Source organism: Genypterus blacodes, unplaced genomic scaffold (genome assembly GCF_046128005.1).
Source record: "Genypterus blacodes isolate CSIRO-AG114 ecotype Tasmania unplaced genomic scaffold, CSIRO-AGI_Gbla_v1 ptg000287l_1, whole genome shotgun sequence".
NCBI lineage: Eukaryota > Metazoa > Chordata > Actinopteri > Ophidiiformes > Ophidiidae > Genypterus > Genypterus blacodes.
Genome location: NW_027467078.1, coordinates 58,028 through 77,152, shown reverse-complemented (window position 1 = coordinate 77,152; position 19,125 = coordinate 58,028). Strand labels below are relative to the sequence as shown.

The following is a 19,125-nucleotide window of genomic DNA, read 5'->3' as shown; positions in this document are numbered from 1 at the left end:
CGTTACATTTAAGTCCAAACTGAAGAGTCAGAACATGAACATGTCAGAAGATGAGTCAATGGTCAAACACATGAAGCAGCCACCACACACACACACACACACACACACTCCTGCCTCGTATCCATGAAAAAACCCATTATTACACAACTGTTGATGAGTCCAGGCTGTCCTGACAGATCACAGAGCAAACAGCCTGATCCAGATCTGACTGGAATCACACACACACACACACACACACACACACACACACATGCTGGCAGACGTGCCGTGGCTCTCTGTGTGTGTCTCTCTGTGTGTCCGTGCGTCTCTGTGTGTCGCTGGGCAGCTTAAAAAGTTTCGCCAACCAGGGAAATTCCTGAACTCAGTTTGGGTGTTGAGTAATCTCTCCCTGAGCCGATTATATGATCCTGAGGTCCAAACATCTGGAGAGGAGCAGGACACACAGACGCTCACATCATGAAGGTAAACTGCTGCTTCACATTCATTTAGAATATTGTTTCAAAATGCATTTGGCACAAACTGCTGCTGCTGTCGGGCTTTACAAACACTCACACACACACACACACACACACACACACACAGTCGTCACTCGAGGCTGAAAGGTTAAAGGCGTTATTTCTCTTATTCCCATTATTCTGTCTCCTTTTCTTCTTCTTACATCTTATTTGAAGTCTCATCCATTTTATATTTCCCTGTTTTCTTTTTGATTGATTTTACGATGTTATTGACATGCAAGTCTTCCCTCTCTCCCTCTCTCCCTCTCTGTCTGTCTGTCTGTCTGTCTGTCTGTCTCTCTCTCTGTCCTCAGGTGTCTCTGGCTGAAGCTTGGAGGTCTCTTCTCCTCTTCCTCGTCTCTCTTTGGTACGTTCTCTCTCTCTCTCTCTCTCTCTCCTGCACCTCTGAACTCAAAGCACAGCAGAAACAGATCAGTGATTGACCTGAGAGATGTGTGTGCTTGTCAGTGTGTGTGTGAGCAGTCAGACCCCAGTGAGCTGCAGGTGGGCTCCGTACGCCGGCTGGTCTGAGTGTGACGGCTGCACCAGGACCAAGGTACGTGTGTGTGTGTGTGTGTGTGTGTGTGTGTGTGTGGTGTCACCTTCCTCACACACACACACACTCTCTGCTCCGCCCCTTCAGGTGCGTAGCCGGCATGTGGAGGTGCCGGCTCAGTACGGAGGGGCGGCGTGTCCAGGAGACGCCTGGGACACGGCCGCCTGCGTCCCCCAGCAGCCGTGTCCCCTGCAGCTGGGCTGTGGAGACAGATTCACCTGCACCTCAGGTACACACACACACACACACACACACACACACACACACACACACACACACACACACACACACACACACACACACACACACACACACACACACACACACACACACACCAAAGAAGGGCAGAAAATTCAGTACATCAACGCCTTTGAATGAGCCAAAGCTCCATAACTGGTTTCTGACCCTGTGTGTGTCCCTGTGTGTCCCTGTGTGTGTCCCTGTGTGTCCCTGTGTGTGTCCCTGTGTGTCGCTGTGTGTGTCCCTGTGTGTGTCCCTGTGTGTGTCCCTGTGTGTGTCCCTGTGTGTGTCCCTGTGTGTCCCTGTGTGTCCCTGTGTGTGTCCCTGTGTGTGTCCCTGTGTGTCCCTGTGTGTGTCCCTGTGTGTGTCCCTGTGTGTGTCCCTGTGTGTGTCCCTGTGTGTCCCTGTGTGTGTCCCTGTGTGTCCCTGTGTGTGTCCCTGTGTGTGTCCCTGTGTGTGTCCCTGTGTGTGTCCCTGTGTGTCCCTGTGTGTGTCCCTGTGTGTGTCCCTGTGTGTGTCCCTGTGTGTCCCTGTGTGTGTCCCTGTGTGTGTCCCTGTGTGTGTCCCTGTGTGTCCCTGTGTGTGTCCCTGTGTGTCCCTGTGTGTGTCCCTGTGTGTGTCCCTGTGTGTGTCCCTGTGTGTCCCTGTGTGTGTCCCTGTGTGTCCCTGTGTGTGTCCCTGTGTGTGTCCCTGTGTGTGTCCCTGTGTGTGTCCCTGTGTGTCCCTGTGTGTGTCCCTGTGTGTGTCCCTGTGTGTCCCTGTGTGTGTCCCTGTGTGTGTCCCTGTGTGTGTCCCTGTGTGTGTCCCTGTGTGTCCCTGTGTGTGTCCCTGTGTGTGTCCCTGTGTGTGTCCCGTGTTGCAGGTCAGTGTATCAGCCGCTCTCTGGTGTGTGACGGGGATCAGGACTGTGAGGACGGTCTGGACGAGAGGGGCTGCAGTGAGACAGGACGACACGAGACCTGTGACATCGACAAGACGCCACCAAACTCTGAGCTGACGGGCCGAGGGTGAGACACACACACACACACACACACACACACACACACACACACGCACACACACACACACACACATGCACACACACACGTTCAGAGAGAGAGAGAGACACACACACAGGCAAGCTCATGTGTGTGAAGATGGGTGTGTAGCTGCTGAATCAACACGTCCTGACAGGAAGTGTGTGCGTGTGTGTGTGTGCGTGTGTGTGTGTGTGTGTGTGTGTGTGTGTGTGTGTGTGTGTGTGTGTGTGTGTGTGTGTGTGTGTGTGTGTGTAGGTACGACGTGCTCTCTGGCTCTCTGCGTTCTTCTGTCCTCAACACGTTGAGCTTTGGCGGTCAGTGCAGGAAGTTGTTCAGTGGCGATCACCGTCTCTTCTTCAGGCTGCCTCAGAACCTCCTCAGCTACAGCTTCCAGGTCTGCACTCAAACTGAAGTGTAAACGTGTCGTTGCCCTCTGATGTAAACACAGTGGCGCCCCCTGCAGGTGTCGGTGGATAACGAGGCGAGTGACGAGTCGTACGACAGCTCCTGGTCCTACGTGCAGCACATCACCTCCAACGCTCTGTTTGGACACGACCGCCGCTCCTTCCACAAAGAGCTCAGCGACAAGAAGGTAACGCAGCTCCGCCCACTATGATGTCACCTGCAGGCACATCACTATCAGCTCATCAGCGAGGGAGGCCGAGGAACGCTGAACCTGCCTTCCTTCTCTTTCAGTCCCACAGAGTTCTGATCCTGAAGAACAAAGTGGAGCTGGCCCAGTTCCAGAACTCGGCCCCGGAGCGCCTGGCCCTGTCTGAGGGCTTCTGGAAGGCCTTGACCTCTCTGCCGTTGACCTACGACCCCTCTGCGTACGGGCAGCTGCTGCAGACGTTCGGCACACACTACATCTCTGAGGGCGCGCTGGGCGGGGAGTACAAGGCTCTGCTGGAGTTTGACCAGAAGGCCTTTGCGTCCAGCAGTGAGTCCAGACCCGGGTCAGGGTCAGGGTCAGGGTCAGGGTCAGGGCCACCTTGACCTCTGACAGCTGGGGTGATTTTCTTTCTGTCTGGTTGTTTAAAGGTACGACAAACATGGAGTACCAGAGGTGCTGGAGGAAAGTCAAGCGCCGCCTCTTCAGGAAGAAAGTCAAGACGGTGTGTGAGAAGCTGACCAAGGCGCTGGCGTCCAGAGAGGGTGAGCAGAGTGACTGAGGTCACCGGGACGCACCTGAGCCTCCGCTGAGCCCTCGTCTCCTCTGTCGCCCCCTCACAGGAAGCGCTGGGAAAACGGCGGATATTAAGGTGAAGGTGCAGGGCGGCGACCCGGCCTTCATCGCCCCCCTGTCTGTTCTGGATCTGGACCGGCCCGAGGCCAACGGAGAAATCTACGACAACTGGGCCGCCTCGGTCAGAGACCTGCCTGAGGTCGTCAGCATGAAGGTGAGGACGCTACACACCACAGCTGTCTGAGTGAAAACACTTTAGGATGATGCGGCTCAGTTAGGACTGTCAGTGAGCTAATAGATCAATCAATCAATCAATCAATCCATCCATCCATCAATATAGATCCTTATTCTACCACTTCTTCTGTGAATGACCCCTGACCCCTGACCCCTGCCCTCTGCCCTCTGCCCTCTCACAGCTGCGTCCTCTGTATGAGCTGGTGAAGGAGGTGCAGTGTGCCGGTCTGAAGCGTCTCCACCTGGCCCGGGCCCTGGAGGAGCGTCTGTCCCAGGAGGACGCCTGTCACTGCCGGCCCTGCAGCAACAACGGGCGGCCGGTGCTGACGGACCGCAGCTGCTTCTGCGTCTGCAGGGAGGGAACGTCTGGGGCGGCGTGTGAGCAAGGGAACGCCATCGGAGAGCAGCCAGGTCAGAGAGCGGGACGGACAGGAGTGTTCATACCTCCACCAGGGAGGAGCGGCTCTAACATACGATCTCTTTATGAGCAAACCAATGAAACGTCTTCTCCCCGTCACGTCTCTGGTTTCCTCTCAGGAGTGACTCATGGCAGCTGGAGCTGTTGGTCCTCTTGGGGATCCTGCTCTGGAGGTCAAAGGTCGAGGACCCGCGTCTGCAACAACCCGGCCCCCGGCCCAGGAGGTCTGCACTGCATCGGGCCGGGCCAGGAGGGGAAGACCTGCGAAGACCCGGACCTGCAGCACCTGCAGTGAGAAACACACACAACACACAACACACAACACACAACACACCTCAGGTGACCTCTGAGTCCCGTCTCTGTTCTCCTGTCCCAGGACGATGGAGCCTCAGTGCTTCGGTCTCTCTGTGAAGCCTCCAAAGACCTGTGGACCTCCGCCAAACCTCCGCAACGGATTCATCCTGGTGAGGCTTCAGCTCCAGAGTTCTTTCTCAGGTTTTGCCTTAAACATCTTCCTCTCCGCTCGTCGCTCTCAGTTACAAACTCGATGTTTCACCTTCTGTTCTCGTAGAATCCCAAAGACTTCTACCTGGTAGGACACTCAGTCCAGTACTCCTGTATCGAGGGACACTTCCTGAGCGGCGAGGGCGTGGCCGAGTGCACGGCGGCTCAGAGCTGGAGGGGAGGAGCCATGCAGTGCAAAGGTACGGTGACCTCATCCTCCCTCTGCAGGAGCTGCTGCCTGTCTTCCTCCTTTCACTCTGACTCTTCTTCATCATGCAGGTTCCACGTGCGGGGTTCCTCCTCTGATCGGCGGCGTGATGGCCACGCCCACCAAAGCCACCTACGACATCGGCGACTCCGTGTCCCTGAGGTGTCCAGAGGGCCAGACGCTGCAGGGCGACGTGACGGCGAGCATGTGCAGCCCCAGCCTGCAGTGGTCTCCTTCAACCAGCGGCGCCACCTGCAGGCAAGGTGAGGACCAGCAGGACAAAACCCAATGAGCTCGTGTTCTCACTCAGCTGCACGGTCATGAGTTTCTGCACCTCTGTTATGTTTTGCCTCTCCTGTGCTGGTCTGACGCCTCCTGCTGCTCTGTGTCTCCTCTCAGCACCGACGCCCACGGCTCCTCTGTCTGACCTGAGGTGTCGCCCGTGGGAGAGCCGGGGAGAGAAAGAGTGTGTGTGCATGATGCCTGCCCAGTGCCAGTGAGTGTGACCTCTGACCTCCACACACACACACACACACATTTAGGTTTGACCACAGAGGGTTAATATTTTCATAGTTCTGTGTGTCCGTGTCGGATCCAAACTAAGATACCAAGACTGGATCACAACACAATGTAGCAGGATCTCTGTGGAGCTGTTAGGAGTGTGTGTTCTCTCCACACACACACACGTATGTACGCTGCTTGCAGGACCTCGTTGCGGTTGTGTGCCAGGATCGGCTCGGACCAAACCCGCCTGCTGGGCGTCTGTCAGCTGGGAGCTCTGCGCTGTTTAGGGCGGAGCTTCACTCTGGTCGACGACAGAGAGTGTGATTGGCCCCAAGAGACGTTCACTTCCTGTGAGACCTGCCGGCCAGGGAGCGCCTGTGACGGTGAGTCTGCGCACGCACACACGCACGCACGCGCACGCGCACACACACACACACACACACACACACACACACACACACACACACACACACACACACAGTGATGTGAAGCTGCTGTGTTCTGACTCTGTAACTCTGTGAATGTGTTTCTCAGGCTCAGCATCAAAGTGTGTGTGCCAGAGTGTGAGCCAGTGCCTCACAGACTCCGCCCCCTTGTGCGTCATCCCTGCCAATAGCAGCGTTGCGATAACAATGAGCGAGTGTGAGGCCGGGATCCACAGGTGCAGCGGAGAGGCGGTGAAGGTGATCAGCATCCAGGCCTGTGAGGAGTAGATCCAGAACACGCTAAGGTCACGTTAGTCTCAACACGCTAAGGTCACATGTTAGTCTCAACACGCTAAGATCACATGTTAGTCTCAACACGCTAAGGTCACATGTTAGTCTCAACACGCTAAGATCATGTTAGTCTCCACACGCTAGGGTCACATGTTAGTCTCAACACGCGCATCCCATGTACATACTGTAGATACCAACACTTGAACACTGTAAACACTCAGCTTCATGCCTCACTAACATGAACCTGAGCCAAAGTGTTTCTGTAATTCAAACTTAATAAAGCAAACGGCTCTCAAAATGTTTTTAATAGTTTTGTTTAATGAAACAAGTCATGAAGAGGTTAATGAAAATGAGCTGAGAAGAAGAAACAAACAAACAAGCTTTGTGTTTGACTGAAGAGTAAAAGTGTCAGAAGCTGCAGATAGTATGATGGTGATGATGATGGTAATGATGATGATGAAGATGATGCCACTGAAGGTGTGTGAGTCTCCACCTTCTCAGGATCAACCAGCTGAGGCTGTGTTCTGCTCTGTTGTGTATCTGTGTAGGTCTGCTGCGTTGTTGTAATTGTTTGCGTGAAAAGCACTCCGCATAAACAGGAAGTGTGTCGGTTTCATCTCCACAGCTGAGAGGAGGAGGATCTGCATGTTTGTGTCTTTATGTGTGAACCTTTGATCTCTACAAGCTGAACAGTTCCTTCTTGGTGTGGATCCTCATGTGGGACTTCAGGTGCGGACCTTGAATAAAGCTTTTACCACAAACGGAGCAGTTAAAGGGTTTCTCTCCGGTGTGTGTCCGGGTGTGTAGCCTCAGCTGTGCACTTTGTTTAAAGGTTTTACTACAAAAGGAGCAACTAAAGGGTTTCTCGCCGGTGTGTATTCTGACGTGTTCCTTCAGATATGTTCTTTGAGTAAAGTTTTTGCCACAGACGGAGCAGCTGAACGGTCTCTCGCCCGTGTGGATCCTGAAGTGTCTCCTCAGGTTCCCCTTGTGTTTTATTGTGACGCCGCACACGGAGCATCTGAAGGAGTTCTTCCCTGTGTTGTATCCCATCTCACTGATGCTGACGTCGTGAGTCCGGTTCAGACCCGCCTGAGGCTCCCTGGTCTCCTTCCCCTCCTCCTCACTATCTTCAGCCTCACGTTCAGAGGAGCCCTCGCTAGCCGGGACCGAGGGACTGCCCGGACCGAAGCGCCCGGCCGGTTCTGCTCCACCGCAGTCGTCGTCTCCGTAGGCTTCTGATGGGCTCGGTTCAGTGGAGCTGCCGGAGGGAGGCCCCTCCTGTCGCCCCTCAGTGTGACTCAGGTGATGCTGTGGGGGCTGAACGTGAGCGTGTTCACTCTTCAGAGGGACAGAGGGGAAGGTGGTGATCTCGTGAAGCTGCTCTGTGTCCTGACCGCCGCTCCACAGCTCCTCCTGCTCCTCCTTGATGTGTGGGAACTCTGGCTCCTCCTGGTCCAAACCGGGGCTCCACAGTCCCTGAACCAGCAGCTGAGGGGGGTCTGCTGTAAGTCCTGAAAAGCACAAACAACAATTCATATTCACCATTTCCATTAGCATGATTATTGTTATGATGCAGCGGCAGACTGATTCTTTAAAGGGATGAAAGTGATCCGACCTGCTCTCCTCGGTCTGTTTTCCTTCTCGGGTCGACAGAATTCCTCCTCATATTCCAGCATCGCGCTCTCAAACAGGTCCAGGATCTCCTCCACCGCCGCGCTCAGCCGCTCAGTCACCTGAACCCGCAGCATTTGGACTTTAGACGGTTCGACGCGGCGGAATCTTTCAGTCATCGTTGTTGTGTTTTTCCGAGCTAAGGTTAGCTAACTTCAATGATGTATGTGTTGATTTAGCTTCAGTAGCTTAGCTTAGCTTCAGTCCACGACCGGGAGACACGCAGAGGACAGACAGCGTCCAACAGTCCACTCAGACATTTATAACACGTCCATGTTCACTTTGCAGCCCGTTTCTTCTCCGTCAGTCACACATTACAGCCATGTTATGTTTGTGTCTCCAGCTAGCACGCTAAGCTAAGCTACGCGCTGAGTCGTGATGTTTGCGTCTCTAACTTCTCTTCGCTGTCGGCTCGTCGATATTCAGATCGATCGATCCGAACGTGAAGATGATCAAACGATAAGAACTAGACTCACGACAGACAGGTTCATTGAGGAGTTTACGGCTGTGCGGGGATGAGCTGTGTGTGTGACGCCACGTCCGGTTGACGTTTTGATTTCCAAGATAAAAGTCCTAGAGCGCTAGAAGACACGCAGCATCTAAAGCCCCACAAAGTGATGGAGAGATGGAGCAAGGCCATGAACAAAACCAGACGAGGAGGTGACCAGCTAAAATCTTCCTCTCACGTACCTCCTCTTCCTCCTCCCCTCTCCTGTCTTCCCTCTTGGTTTATTACAAATACTTTTGTAATTGAAAAAAGGTTAAATCAGTGAGCAGCAGGATAAACTTACCAATTCTACCTAATTCATCTTATATTGGCCAATTTGATATAAACTCCAACATAGAAATGTGATGACAGAAGCTGAGAGAGGAAATTCTGGCGCTCTAGCTCATTCCTTTCCAGATATATGGGCTTTTTACAAACACGAACAATTTGGTCCATGGTTACACTGTCGTTTTAGGATAATATGACCAAAATTTTAATTTGCACTAAAGTCAGATCATTGGATCTCCATGCCCTCCAGAAGTTGTGTGTGTAATTTTACCTGTGGTTTCTTCCTTTTCCAAGATAAGGGTTTTTACCATGTTGGTCCATGATCAAACTGACATTTTTCTTTTTTTGGAAGATTATTTTTATTGAAGAAAACACCTGCCATGCATTCATGGGACATATGTTTGAGATGATTACATACATACAGAAGGGAAAAAGGAAAAAAGAGACAGGAAAATAATGAAGAGAGCAAGGATGTGTGATGTACATGTGAATAAAGACAAAGGGACAAAAAACAGCATCATTAACCAACTACAGCCAGCAAAGAAGTTGAAATGAAAAGACAGTAACCATGTAGACTCAATTGACATCAGTGACCATGCCCTTGGTCAATTTAAGAGCTAGAGCTCTAAAATTTTCAAAATCAGCAGCGGCGGAACACGAGGATCATTTTCTGTAAGTTTGGGGCAAATTCAATTTTTGGTCCAATTAATGATTTGGGAGAGAGAGCACAAGACTGAAGCTCTAACGGTCCCTGGTTCAATCGTTTCCATATGAAGAGCACTAGAATTTCAAACGCAGCATCGACAACGCACCAGGATCAATTCCTGCAAGTTAGGAGAGAATCATATTGGTCTATTTCTCCTAAGATGTCTTAATTTCTGCCTTCCTTTCTGTCCTTTAGAAAAAATACAAGTATTGTTTTAAAGCCCTGTCCCAAATGGAAGCAATATGAAGGAGACTAAATCAAACTTCACACAATGTAGACTTTTATTTCTTCACAAATTAACAGTGTCTACATACGTGTCCCGGTTGTGAGAGAAGGACAGACGGTGAGGAAGAGGCCTTACATGGCCAAAGCTTCCTGAAACAAGGGAGCACAAAATACACAAAGCACACAGATAAAATAATAATCGTCATTGTGATGTACCTAATATTATTCTTATGAACCTGATGGGAAATTGGGCCAAATTCATTCTGGTTTACTGAATATTAATACGCAAGTGTGATGCAAATCAATCCATGTCTCCCTGCTGGACTCTAGTGGCAGTGTGGATTTTCATGTGTGTCTTCAGATTTCCATTGATTGTAAACTTTCTACCACAAACTGAGCAACTATGTGGCTTCTCTCCTGTATGGACTAGCATGTGGTTCTTCAGTTGTCCAGCTTGGGTGAAGTCTTTACCACAAACGAAGCAGTGATGTGGCTTCTCTCCTGTATGGATCTGCATGTGGTTCTTCAGTTGTCCAGCTTGGGTGAAGTCTTTACCACAAACGGAGCAGTGATGTGGCTTCTCTCCTGTGTGGATCTGCATGTGGCGCTTCAGGTTTCCATTATCAATGAAGGATTTACCACAAACTGAGCAACTATGTGGCTTCTCTCCTGTGTGGATTCTCATGTGCAGCTTCAGGTTTCCACTTATGGTAAAGTTTTTGCCACAAACTGAGCAAATAAATGGCTTCTCCCCTGTGTGGATTCTCATGTGTCTCTTCAGACCTATGTTTTGAGTAAAATGTTTACTACAAACTGAGCAACTAAATGGCTTCCCTCGGATCTTAAAGTGATCCTTCAGATGTGCACTTTGAGTGGAGGTTTTACAAATGGAATTACTCAACAGTCCTGTGTGTGTACGCAAATGTTTCTGCAGATTTTCCTTATATTTAAATGTAACACCACACTCGGAGCAACAAAGAGATTTCTTGCCAGAATTACGTCTTCTATTATTTATATGAAATGTATTCTTTGTCTGATGATCAAAGCCTGGCTGAGGTGGCCTGCTCTTCTTCCAGTCATCGGTTTCAGAGGAGTCTGAGGCCTCGTCATGATCAGCTGGTTGTAAATGACTACCTGGATCAAAGTTCCTGGTGGTGTCTGCTCCTCCACAGTCCTCTCCTTCAGTCTCTGTCTTCATTTGAAGGACTGAGCTGCTTGGTAGAAGCTCTGCCTCTGTGTTGTCTCCAGTTTGGTTTGGATGAAGCTGTGTGGACTGAACTTCCCTTCCATCTTCTTCACTTTTCACAGGGACCTTAATGATCTCAGCCTCCTCCACACCATGAAGCTCTGCACAGCTCCAGAGTTCTTTCTGCTCCTCTTTAATGTGTGGAGACTCTGGCTCCTCCTGGTCCAAACTGGGGCTCCACTCCTGCTGCACCAACAGCTGCTGGATGTCTGCAGGAAATACAGAAGAGCACAAACAGAATCAGAGAAGAAATGATGTCACATTAAAGCGAGTACACCTTGCGTCCACAGTGTTTGTAGCACAGATGTTGTAGAGACACAGAGACCATGTTGTCTTCTTCTTCTACAAACGGTTCAGATCAGCTTCCTCTGCCTCCATCATTACATTTACCTGCTAAATGTATTCTTCTCACAGTATCAGATTGAAGATGCTGAACATCAAATACAGACTGAAGCCATAATGCAGAGAGAGAATCCAAACAGAGAGAAGTTTGTTTAAGCAGCAGAGTGAACACAAAGCAGCCTGAGCGGAGACCCGAGCCGTCATTCTTCAGGCTCCAGATGTTTACGTCTCCAGGACAGCAAGAGAAATGAGCAGCTGTGTTTATAATGAAACATCTCCTGCGTGTCTCACGAGTCTTTATGTCCAAGAACACTGCAGTGGGGACGCTGGTCTGAGCTGAATGTGGAACGAAACTCATTTGTTAGTTGGTTTCCATTTTGAAATGTGTTGTGGAGTTTTGGTTCATTTGCCTCTAATCCTCATCACATCGTGTTGTCCCTGTGACTCCCATTAATCCAATACTGATCGTATAGGTGAAGCATCGATCAATGAAGGAGATCGATACTGACCGTGTGCCTGTGTGTGCCTGTGTGAGTTTACCCGTCAGGACACCAACCTGCTGTGTGTGGAGCTTCCGAGCGCTCACGCTGGGATCGTGAACATTCCTCCTCCATCGCCCTCTCACACAGTCCGAGGATCTCATCCACGGCCGCGCTGAGCCGCTCGTGGATCTGCGCTCTCAACATCTCGAACTTTAACATTTTGACACGAACTCTGCGCTGCGTTTCTGTCCGTCTCAGTGTTTTAGCTCCTGTATCTACCGGGCGATGGTGCGCTGAGTGAAAACGCGCAGCACTCAGGCAGATTGATCCACATGCAGCTGATCTGAAGCTTCTTCCTGTGCACGGCAAGGAGAGCGTGGAGGCTCTTCTTCGTGGTTTGATTCCAGAGGGCAGACCAGCTAATCTGTGCATTAGCGCCACCACCTGGACAAAATGAAGAAGTACTCATCTGGGTCGGTTTGTTCGTCAGCGGTGCTCGGTTGTCGGGACAGTTAAGGTGTTCCTCTCTTCATTATTCACTATAATGTCCTAAAAAGAAAGAAGCAGCTCTTAGTAACGCTACTTTGTACATGTTTGTAGTAAAAAGGTTCCTCTGAGCCTCGTTATATCTCCGGAGGACGCCATTATGATTTTGACCTGTAGGGGGCGGCAGCGCTTCGATTTGGAAACAGAAGAAGAAGAAGTCTCCTCGCCAGTAAACAATCAAAATGGCGGCTGTCGGTGGGGAGCAGAAGCATGAAGCCGGGAAGCTGCAGTTGTATCCTTAAACGTGTCTGTGTGGAGTCACTTTGTGTTTGATCGGCGCCTTCCTGTGATGACGGAAAGGTTTAAAGTTACTGAGAGTGTCACTTTACGCGCGCGCTCGGCTTCTCTGAGCTCGGGCGCGATACTTTAGATTTATAATAACACGGGATTTTAGACAAACAGACCGACTATGAACTCTAATCCGTGTTTCAGAGAGCAGATGTATGCTTCGAGTTGTTCAACGTTAGTATGTGTAACAACTTTATGCTAAAACAAACCTCATTAAAACAGCGAAGTTACATCGGGCATTAATTTACATCCACGGATTTATTGTCCGTCATTACTTAAGCATCTACGGATCAACTGTAAACTCACATGAAAGCTTTCAGCCTCTACCAGTTTCAGCTCCCTTGACTCTGTAGTGCTCTGAATGTTCCCTTCCCGTCTTCTCGCGAGGCTTCCATCGCTCTGCAGGCGCTGAGTCCAGACCGAGAGCCCCGGAGAGGAGGCATCAGCAAACAGCTGGCGGTGTGTGGAAGCACGCTGACTGTGTAAGAGAGAGAGACACACTCACACACACACACACACACTCGCACACATACACATATAACTCTTCTTCTTCTTCTCCTCTTTACAGGGGCTGGAGTGCAGATGAAGCCCGAGTCCTCCGCGTGTCAGTCAGTTCTTTCCTGGATCATCTCTCTCTGGTTATGGAGACCATGGAGATGTTCGGCCCCCCTGTTGCTCAGTGACCCATCAATCAAACCTCTCTGTCCTGATCCTGTACATGGAGTTTAAGTCTCTTATTTTGTGTTTTGCAGATTTTTTAAGTTGGAAGAATCTGGTGTTGTATAAATATTGTCGGTTTTCAATTAAACAGCAAAGACATTTGTCCTTATTTTTCCATAAAGATCACAATGTGAGTCTCTCTCTGATCTTTCTATTGCACAAACAATATTAAATAACCTCTTTTACTCACACTCTCTCACTCTCACACACACACACACCCTTTTTCTGGGAGGAATAAAGTGAATGAATCCCTAAAACTTGGGAGATTTTGTTCCAGTCCAAACTACTGAAGTGTCTCTTACTGTTATTCAACTTAAAATATATTTTTGTTCAGATACATCAGAGAGGAACGACAACATACTGAAATACTTTGTGGGATAAAGGAAAACCAATGCCATTAACAGATCAGATCTTATTTCAAAATGCAATAAAATTAAATAAATAAAATAAAATAGCCAAGAAATCTCCTATGATGGGTGCAGTGACAAAAAGTTTTCAAAGTCTTTGTGTAACTCTTTGTCTACAGTCAGAGAAGCTGAACGTTTCTACCTGTTCACACACATTTTCATTACTGAGCACAAACTGAGCAACTAACTGGCTTCTCCTGTGTGGCTCCTCATATGTCGATTCAGATGTTCTTTATACAGAGATTTATGGCCACAAACTGAGCAACTGAAAGGTTTCTCTCCTGTGTGAATTCTCATATGTTTCTTCAGATTTTCTTTATACAGAGATTTATGATCACAGACAGAGCAGGTAAAGGGTTTCTCTCCTGTGTGGGTCCTCATGTGTCTGTTTAACTGTCCATTTGTAACAAAGTTGTTCCCACAAACTGAGCAACTAAACGGCTTCTCACCTGTGTGAATTCTCATGTGGACCTTCAGATTTGCAGCTTGATTGAATTTATTACCACAAACTGAGCAACTAAAGGGTTTCTCACCTGTGTGGGTCCTCATGTGAACCTTCAGATGTCCACTATGGATACATTTCTTACCACAAACTGGACAATTAAATTGTTTTGTTCCTGAGTGGATTCTCATGTGTCTGTTCAGAGTTCTGCAGTATTTAGTTTCTGGTTCAGTGGAGTCTGAAGCTTCATCCTCACTCAGTGGTTGTATGAGACTACCTGGATCCAAGTTCCTGGCAGGTCCTGGTCCTCCACAGTCCTCCTCTCCATCAGCGCCTGTCTTACTGTGTTCAGAGGAGCTGCTTGCGTGAAGCTCCGCCTCTGTGTTGTCCTCAGGTTTGCTTTGACGAAGCTTTGATGGTTGATCTTCAACGTCATGATCTTCACTCTTCACAGAGACGAGAGTGAAGATGACCTTGGTCTGATCATCCGCCTCCTCACCATGAAGCTGCTCTTCCTCCTGGCTGATCCAGCATTTGTCCTGCTCCTCTTTAACGCGTGGAGGCTTCGGCTCCTCCTGGTCCAGCTGCTGAACATCTGCATGATGATAGTTAAGAAATATCAGTTTGGTTCTGTGGACACTACAATATTTGTTTAGAGGACAAAACAGCCAAATGTTTTTATACAATAATACATGATCACGCAAATCTGTCATTGATCAAATTGTGTCATAGATCATGTGACATGCTTGAGAGTCGCTGCTGAATTGTGTAGAGACTTTGCTGGTTTTGTTCAAACCAAGAACTCAAACCTGCTGTGTGTGTCTGAAGTTCCGGGTTGGATGCGTCGCAGAGCAGTTTGCGTAGTCGTGCGTTCTCCTGTTCGGACCGAGAGAATTCCTCCTCCAGCAGCCCGAGGAGCTCATCTACAGCCGCACAGAGCCGCGCGTTCAGCTGCGCTCTCAGGGTTTGGAACGCAGACATGGAGACGCTTTAGTGAGAGAACAGCTGATGAACAGCTGATGAGTTCGCGGCTCACTGAGCTGAGATGCGTTTATGTGTCCGTGATTACGAAGCTAGCAAGCTAACACGAACACGCTCACTGTGTACGAAGAGAGGATCAAACGATGCTACAACAACACTGACGTCATGACGAGACGGGGTTAGCGCGCTAGCTAGCTTGTTATCCTGGTTTGAGTCAAAGCTTTAGCTTAGCTTAGTTTAGCTTGGCTTAGCTTAGCATAACCGCTGAACAAACAGCTGAGCAGCAGCACATTGATTCGCTCACACTGAGTGAGGATCGAAAGCGGAGAGGCGATGGACTCACAAAAGGTTGATAAACCTCCGGACTACCGCGAAGGCACCGCGAATAGGACGGTAGCTTCCGGTGAAGCATTTCCCTTTTCAAACTAAAGTACAAAGATAAAAGCACCTCACTGGGACTAATACGTTCAGTAAAATAGGAAAGGACGTTGATTGATCTCACGGACGAGAAAATCAGTCGCCACAGAAGCAAAGATACAGAAGAAGAATTCATTACAATTACTGTACATTTTAACTTAAATCCCTATCCAGCTCAACGTGGTCCTTTGAAACCATATGGATAGATTTCCACAGCTATATAAATGCAGTCAGCAACTTAGAGGGCTAAGAAGTGCAGTCCAGCATCAACTTCAAGAGTTAGATTACTAGGTTTGAGCTTTAATTGGTCTTTTTCGGCTTATTATGCATTTACAGCAAGATATTTATCTTCCACATCCACCTTTATTGAGACAGATAATACAAAAATCATAACCAAGGTTAATCACTTTACTGTAAATATACAGAAGCTCAGTTCAAAAGAGCAACAAAGCAACATGACAAGACATTTTTTCATGTCACTATGCAAGGAAGTAGGTAAACACAACCAACAAATATCTAAGCAAGTCCAATTATAGTATCAATTCACAGAGCTCAGAGAAGAACATGAAGGGCAGGAAGGAAGCTTTGTACATCCGGGAGGAAAGCAGCGGCCAGCAGTATCAAGGAAGATCCATGACCTCGGGCCTGTTTACGTAAACTTGCTTGAAGAAAATCAGCTGTGGAATCAATCCTGAGCCTCTAACCAAACACAGCCGCTGCGTGTTTCCTCCTAAGTGTGTGTTGACATGTGACTCAGCAAATTATGTTTTTGTGTATATTCTTTACCACATTCAGAACAACTAAACAGTTTTTCCCCACCATGGCTTCTCATGTGTGTCTTTAAGGTTCCATTTAAAGTGAAACTTTTCCCACAAACAGAGCAACTAAATGGCTTCTCTCCTGTATGGATTCTCATGTGAAGCTTCAGATTTCCACCTTGAGTAAAGTTTTTACCACAAATTGAGCAACTGACTAAAGTAACTAGCTTTCCTCCTGAGTGGATTTTCATGTGGTCCTTTAGAGCTCCAGATCTTTTAAATGTACTGCTGCAAACTGAGCAACTAAATGGTCTCTCTCCTGTGTGGATTCTCTGGTGTACCTTCAGATGTCCACTACAAGTAAAATCTTTACCACAAACGGAACAACTAAATGGTCTCTCTCCTGTGTGGCTTCTCATGTGCGTCTTTAAATATCCATTTGTAGTGAAGTTCTTTTCACAAACTGAACAACTAAAAGGTTTCTCTCCTGTGTGGATTCTGAGGTGTTCCTTCAGATGTGAACCGTAAATGAAGTTCTTACCGCAAAAAGAGCAACTAAATGGTTGCTCTCCTGCATGGATTCTCATGTGTATCTTCATATTATCCTTGTATTTAAATGTTGCATCACACTCAGAGCAGCTGAACACTTTGTTGTTTCCTGTATCACAGCTATTATTCACATTCACTTCTGTATTCTTCTGACTGTCTAAGCCTGACTGATGCCCCCTCTCCTTCCCGTTACTCTTGCTGTACTCTGCCTCAGTTTCAGAAGAGTCTGAAGCCTCCTCACTAGCTGGTTGTAAATGTCTACCTTGATCTACGTTCGCGCCTGATTCAGGTCCATCAGAGTCCTCTTCATCACCTTCTGCCGCTGTCTGTCTGTCACAGATCTTGGTGAGTTCGGCCTCCTCCAGACCATAAAGCTGCTCTCTCTCCTCACTGGTGCTAAGCTCCTCTTCCATGTGAGGGTGCTCTGGCTCTTCCTGGTCCAGGCAGGGGCTCCACTCTCGCTGGATGTCTCTAAGAAACGCTGAAACACAAGAAAGACAGTTGAGAAATGTCCTGATTCAGTATGACAACCATTTTATGGCTCATGGTGTTGGTTCTGTATGTGGCAGCAGAGGAGCATCAGGAGCGCTGGATGTTTCCTAGGCGCCTGCCACTTTTACACTTTTACTTTGCTTTTTGTTCTCAAGGTTGTGTGTGTGTATGTGTTTATATTTACATGGATCTAGGTTCCTGGCAGGTCCTGGTCCTCCACAGTCCTCCTCTCCATCAGCGTCTGTTTGACTCTGTTCTTCATCTTCACTCTTCACAGAGACGAGCGTGACGGTGAACTTTGTCTGCTCTTCCTCCTGGCTGATCCAGCATTCGTCCTCTTCCTCTTTAACATGTGGTGGCTCCGGCTCCTTCTGGTCCGGCTGCTGAACATCTGCATGAAGCACACAAACACACACAAACAGATGATAAAACAACCCGCACCTGTGTTCTGCCAGGCTGTGGAGGTGAAACAGTTCAGAAATGTCAGTTTGTTTTGGTGCGGTGGACACTTTTACTTAAACATTAGTTTAGATGACAAAGCGGCCAAATGTTGATGATTTTATGCTAAACTGTGATGTAATTGATCGTTTTCTTTCTGTAGCGACTCAAACCTGCTGTGTGTGTCTGAAGTTCCGGGTTGGAGGCCTCGCACAGCAGTTTGCGTAGTCGAGCGTTCTCCTGTTCGGACCGAGAGAATTCCTCCTCCAGCAGCCCGAGGAGCTCATCTACAGCTGCACAGATCCGCGCGTTTAGCTGCGCTCTCAGGGTTTGGAACGCAGACATGGGGTCCCTTTTATCGACAGAACAGCTGATGAACAGCTGATGAGTCCGCGGCTCACTGAGCTGAGATGCGTTTATGTGTCCGTGATTACAAAGCTAGCAGGCTAACACGAACACGCTCACTGTGTGCGAAGAGAGGACAACAAGGCTACAAGATGACGTCATTCACAATTAAACACAAGACAGCAAACAGCGGAAACATCCACAGAACTACAACACTGACGTCACGACGAGACGAGGTTAGCGCGCTAGCTGGTTTGTTATCCTGGTTTGAGCTTTAGCTTAGCTTAGCTTAGCGATCACGGAGAAGCGAAGGACCCTCGAAGGGTTGAGAAACCTCCGGAACACCGTGAAGGCACCGCGAATAGGACGGTAGCTTCCGGGGAAGCGTTTCCCTTTTCAAAATAAAAGTAGCTCACTGGGTCTAAAACGAGTCGCGTCGCGGTTCTGTGCTCACAGCAGAGCTCCAGAGTCCGGCAGGGTCCCGACTTATCTCCTGAATGATGTCACATTCAAAAAAGTCTGCTTTTAAAAGCACACCTTTTTTTTTTTTTTAAATAAAGGTTAATTGATTAATAAAGGTATTTTCTGCTCTTCATGAACCAAGGTGCAGGTTTGAAGCTTGGATCTTCTATGGTGCATTCATGATCACACTCTATGGTAACTTTTTACGGCACAAATGCTGTTTATGTTAAAAACCAAAAATTCAGCTTGACAGTAAATCATTTTATTGTAAATATAGCTCATTTAAAAACATCAACACTTAAACAAAACAACATGTCACTGTGGTAGAACAGTTAACAAACCTTTACAGCAAATTAATAAATACTCAAATAAAAAACACTCATGTCCAGATACACAAACATGGAGCAGCACAAATGTCTTTGTGCGTCCACAATTTGTGTAAAATGAATATCGACTTTGCTTTACTAAGGTGATTGAATGGAATCTTTCCAACATGGAGCCTCATTAATAATCAATCATCATTCAGTAATACTAATCAACGAAGACACAAAAACGAAGAGAAAAATGTCAACGTAACAAAACAGTTTATAGGGATGCAACTCAACTTAAGCTGCTGAAAAACAAATGTGGGTGTTTATGACTCAGATCCATGCAGAACAGAAGAACGACTGAGCTCGACTGAGCTCCTCTTTCCTCTTTAGGACATAAAAAGACTTTGTGATTCTGTGTTTCATGACAGACTACTAGCACA

General features: G+C 48.3%; 3 protein-coding genes across 3 annotated transcripts; 2 read left to right on the top strand and 1 right to left on the bottom strand.

Moving 5' to 3' along the window:
- Window positions 1-251: 251 nt before the first annotated feature.
- Window positions 252-6,840, top strand: LOC142987965 (complement component C7-like). Its single transcript, XM_076136951.1, has 18 exons — window positions 252-462; window positions 809-861; window positions 963-1,050; window positions 1,138-1,279; window positions 2,153-2,297; window positions 2,565-2,703; window positions 2,773-2,901; window positions 3,006-3,249; window positions 3,351-3,464; window positions 3,543-3,709; window positions 3,912-4,140; window positions 4,267-4,438; window positions 4,524-4,611; window positions 4,719-4,851; window positions 4,931-5,122; window positions 5,259-5,355; window positions 5,565-5,746; window positions 5,898-6,840. Exons 1-18 carry the CDS (start codon window positions 457-459, stop codon window positions 6,074-6,076), a joined length of 2,499 nt encoding a protein of 832 aa, XP_075993066.1. The 5' UTR covers window positions 252-456; the 3' UTR covers window positions 6,077-6,840.
- On the bottom strand, window positions 6,536-18,384 carry LOC142987970 (uncharacterized). The gene is made up of 10 exons (XM_076136959.1): window positions 17,741-18,384; window positions 17,314-17,520; window positions 16,900-17,118; window positions 13,675-14,527; window positions 12,670-12,841; window positions 11,604-11,973; window positions 9,780-10,914; window positions 9,549-9,609; window positions 7,698-7,902; window positions 6,536-7,593 (listed from the first exon to the last, which is right to left on the bottom strand). Exons 1-10 carry the CDS (start codon window positions 17,910-17,912, stop codon window positions 6,758-6,760), a joined length of 4,230 nt encoding a protein of 1,409 aa, XP_075993074.1. The 5' UTR covers window positions 17,913-18,384; the 3' UTR covers window positions 6,536-6,757.
- lage3 (L antigen family member 3) lies at window positions 12,203-13,212 on the top strand. The gene is made up of 3 exons (XM_076136957.1): window positions 12,203-12,307; window positions 12,717-12,845; window positions 12,932-13,212. Exons 1-3 carry the CDS (start codon window positions 12,258-12,260, stop codon window positions 13,044-13,046), a joined length of 294 nt encoding a protein of 97 aa, XP_075993072.1. The 5' UTR covers window positions 12,203-12,257; the 3' UTR covers window positions 13,047-13,212.
- Window positions 18,385-19,125: the final 741 nt, after the last annotated feature.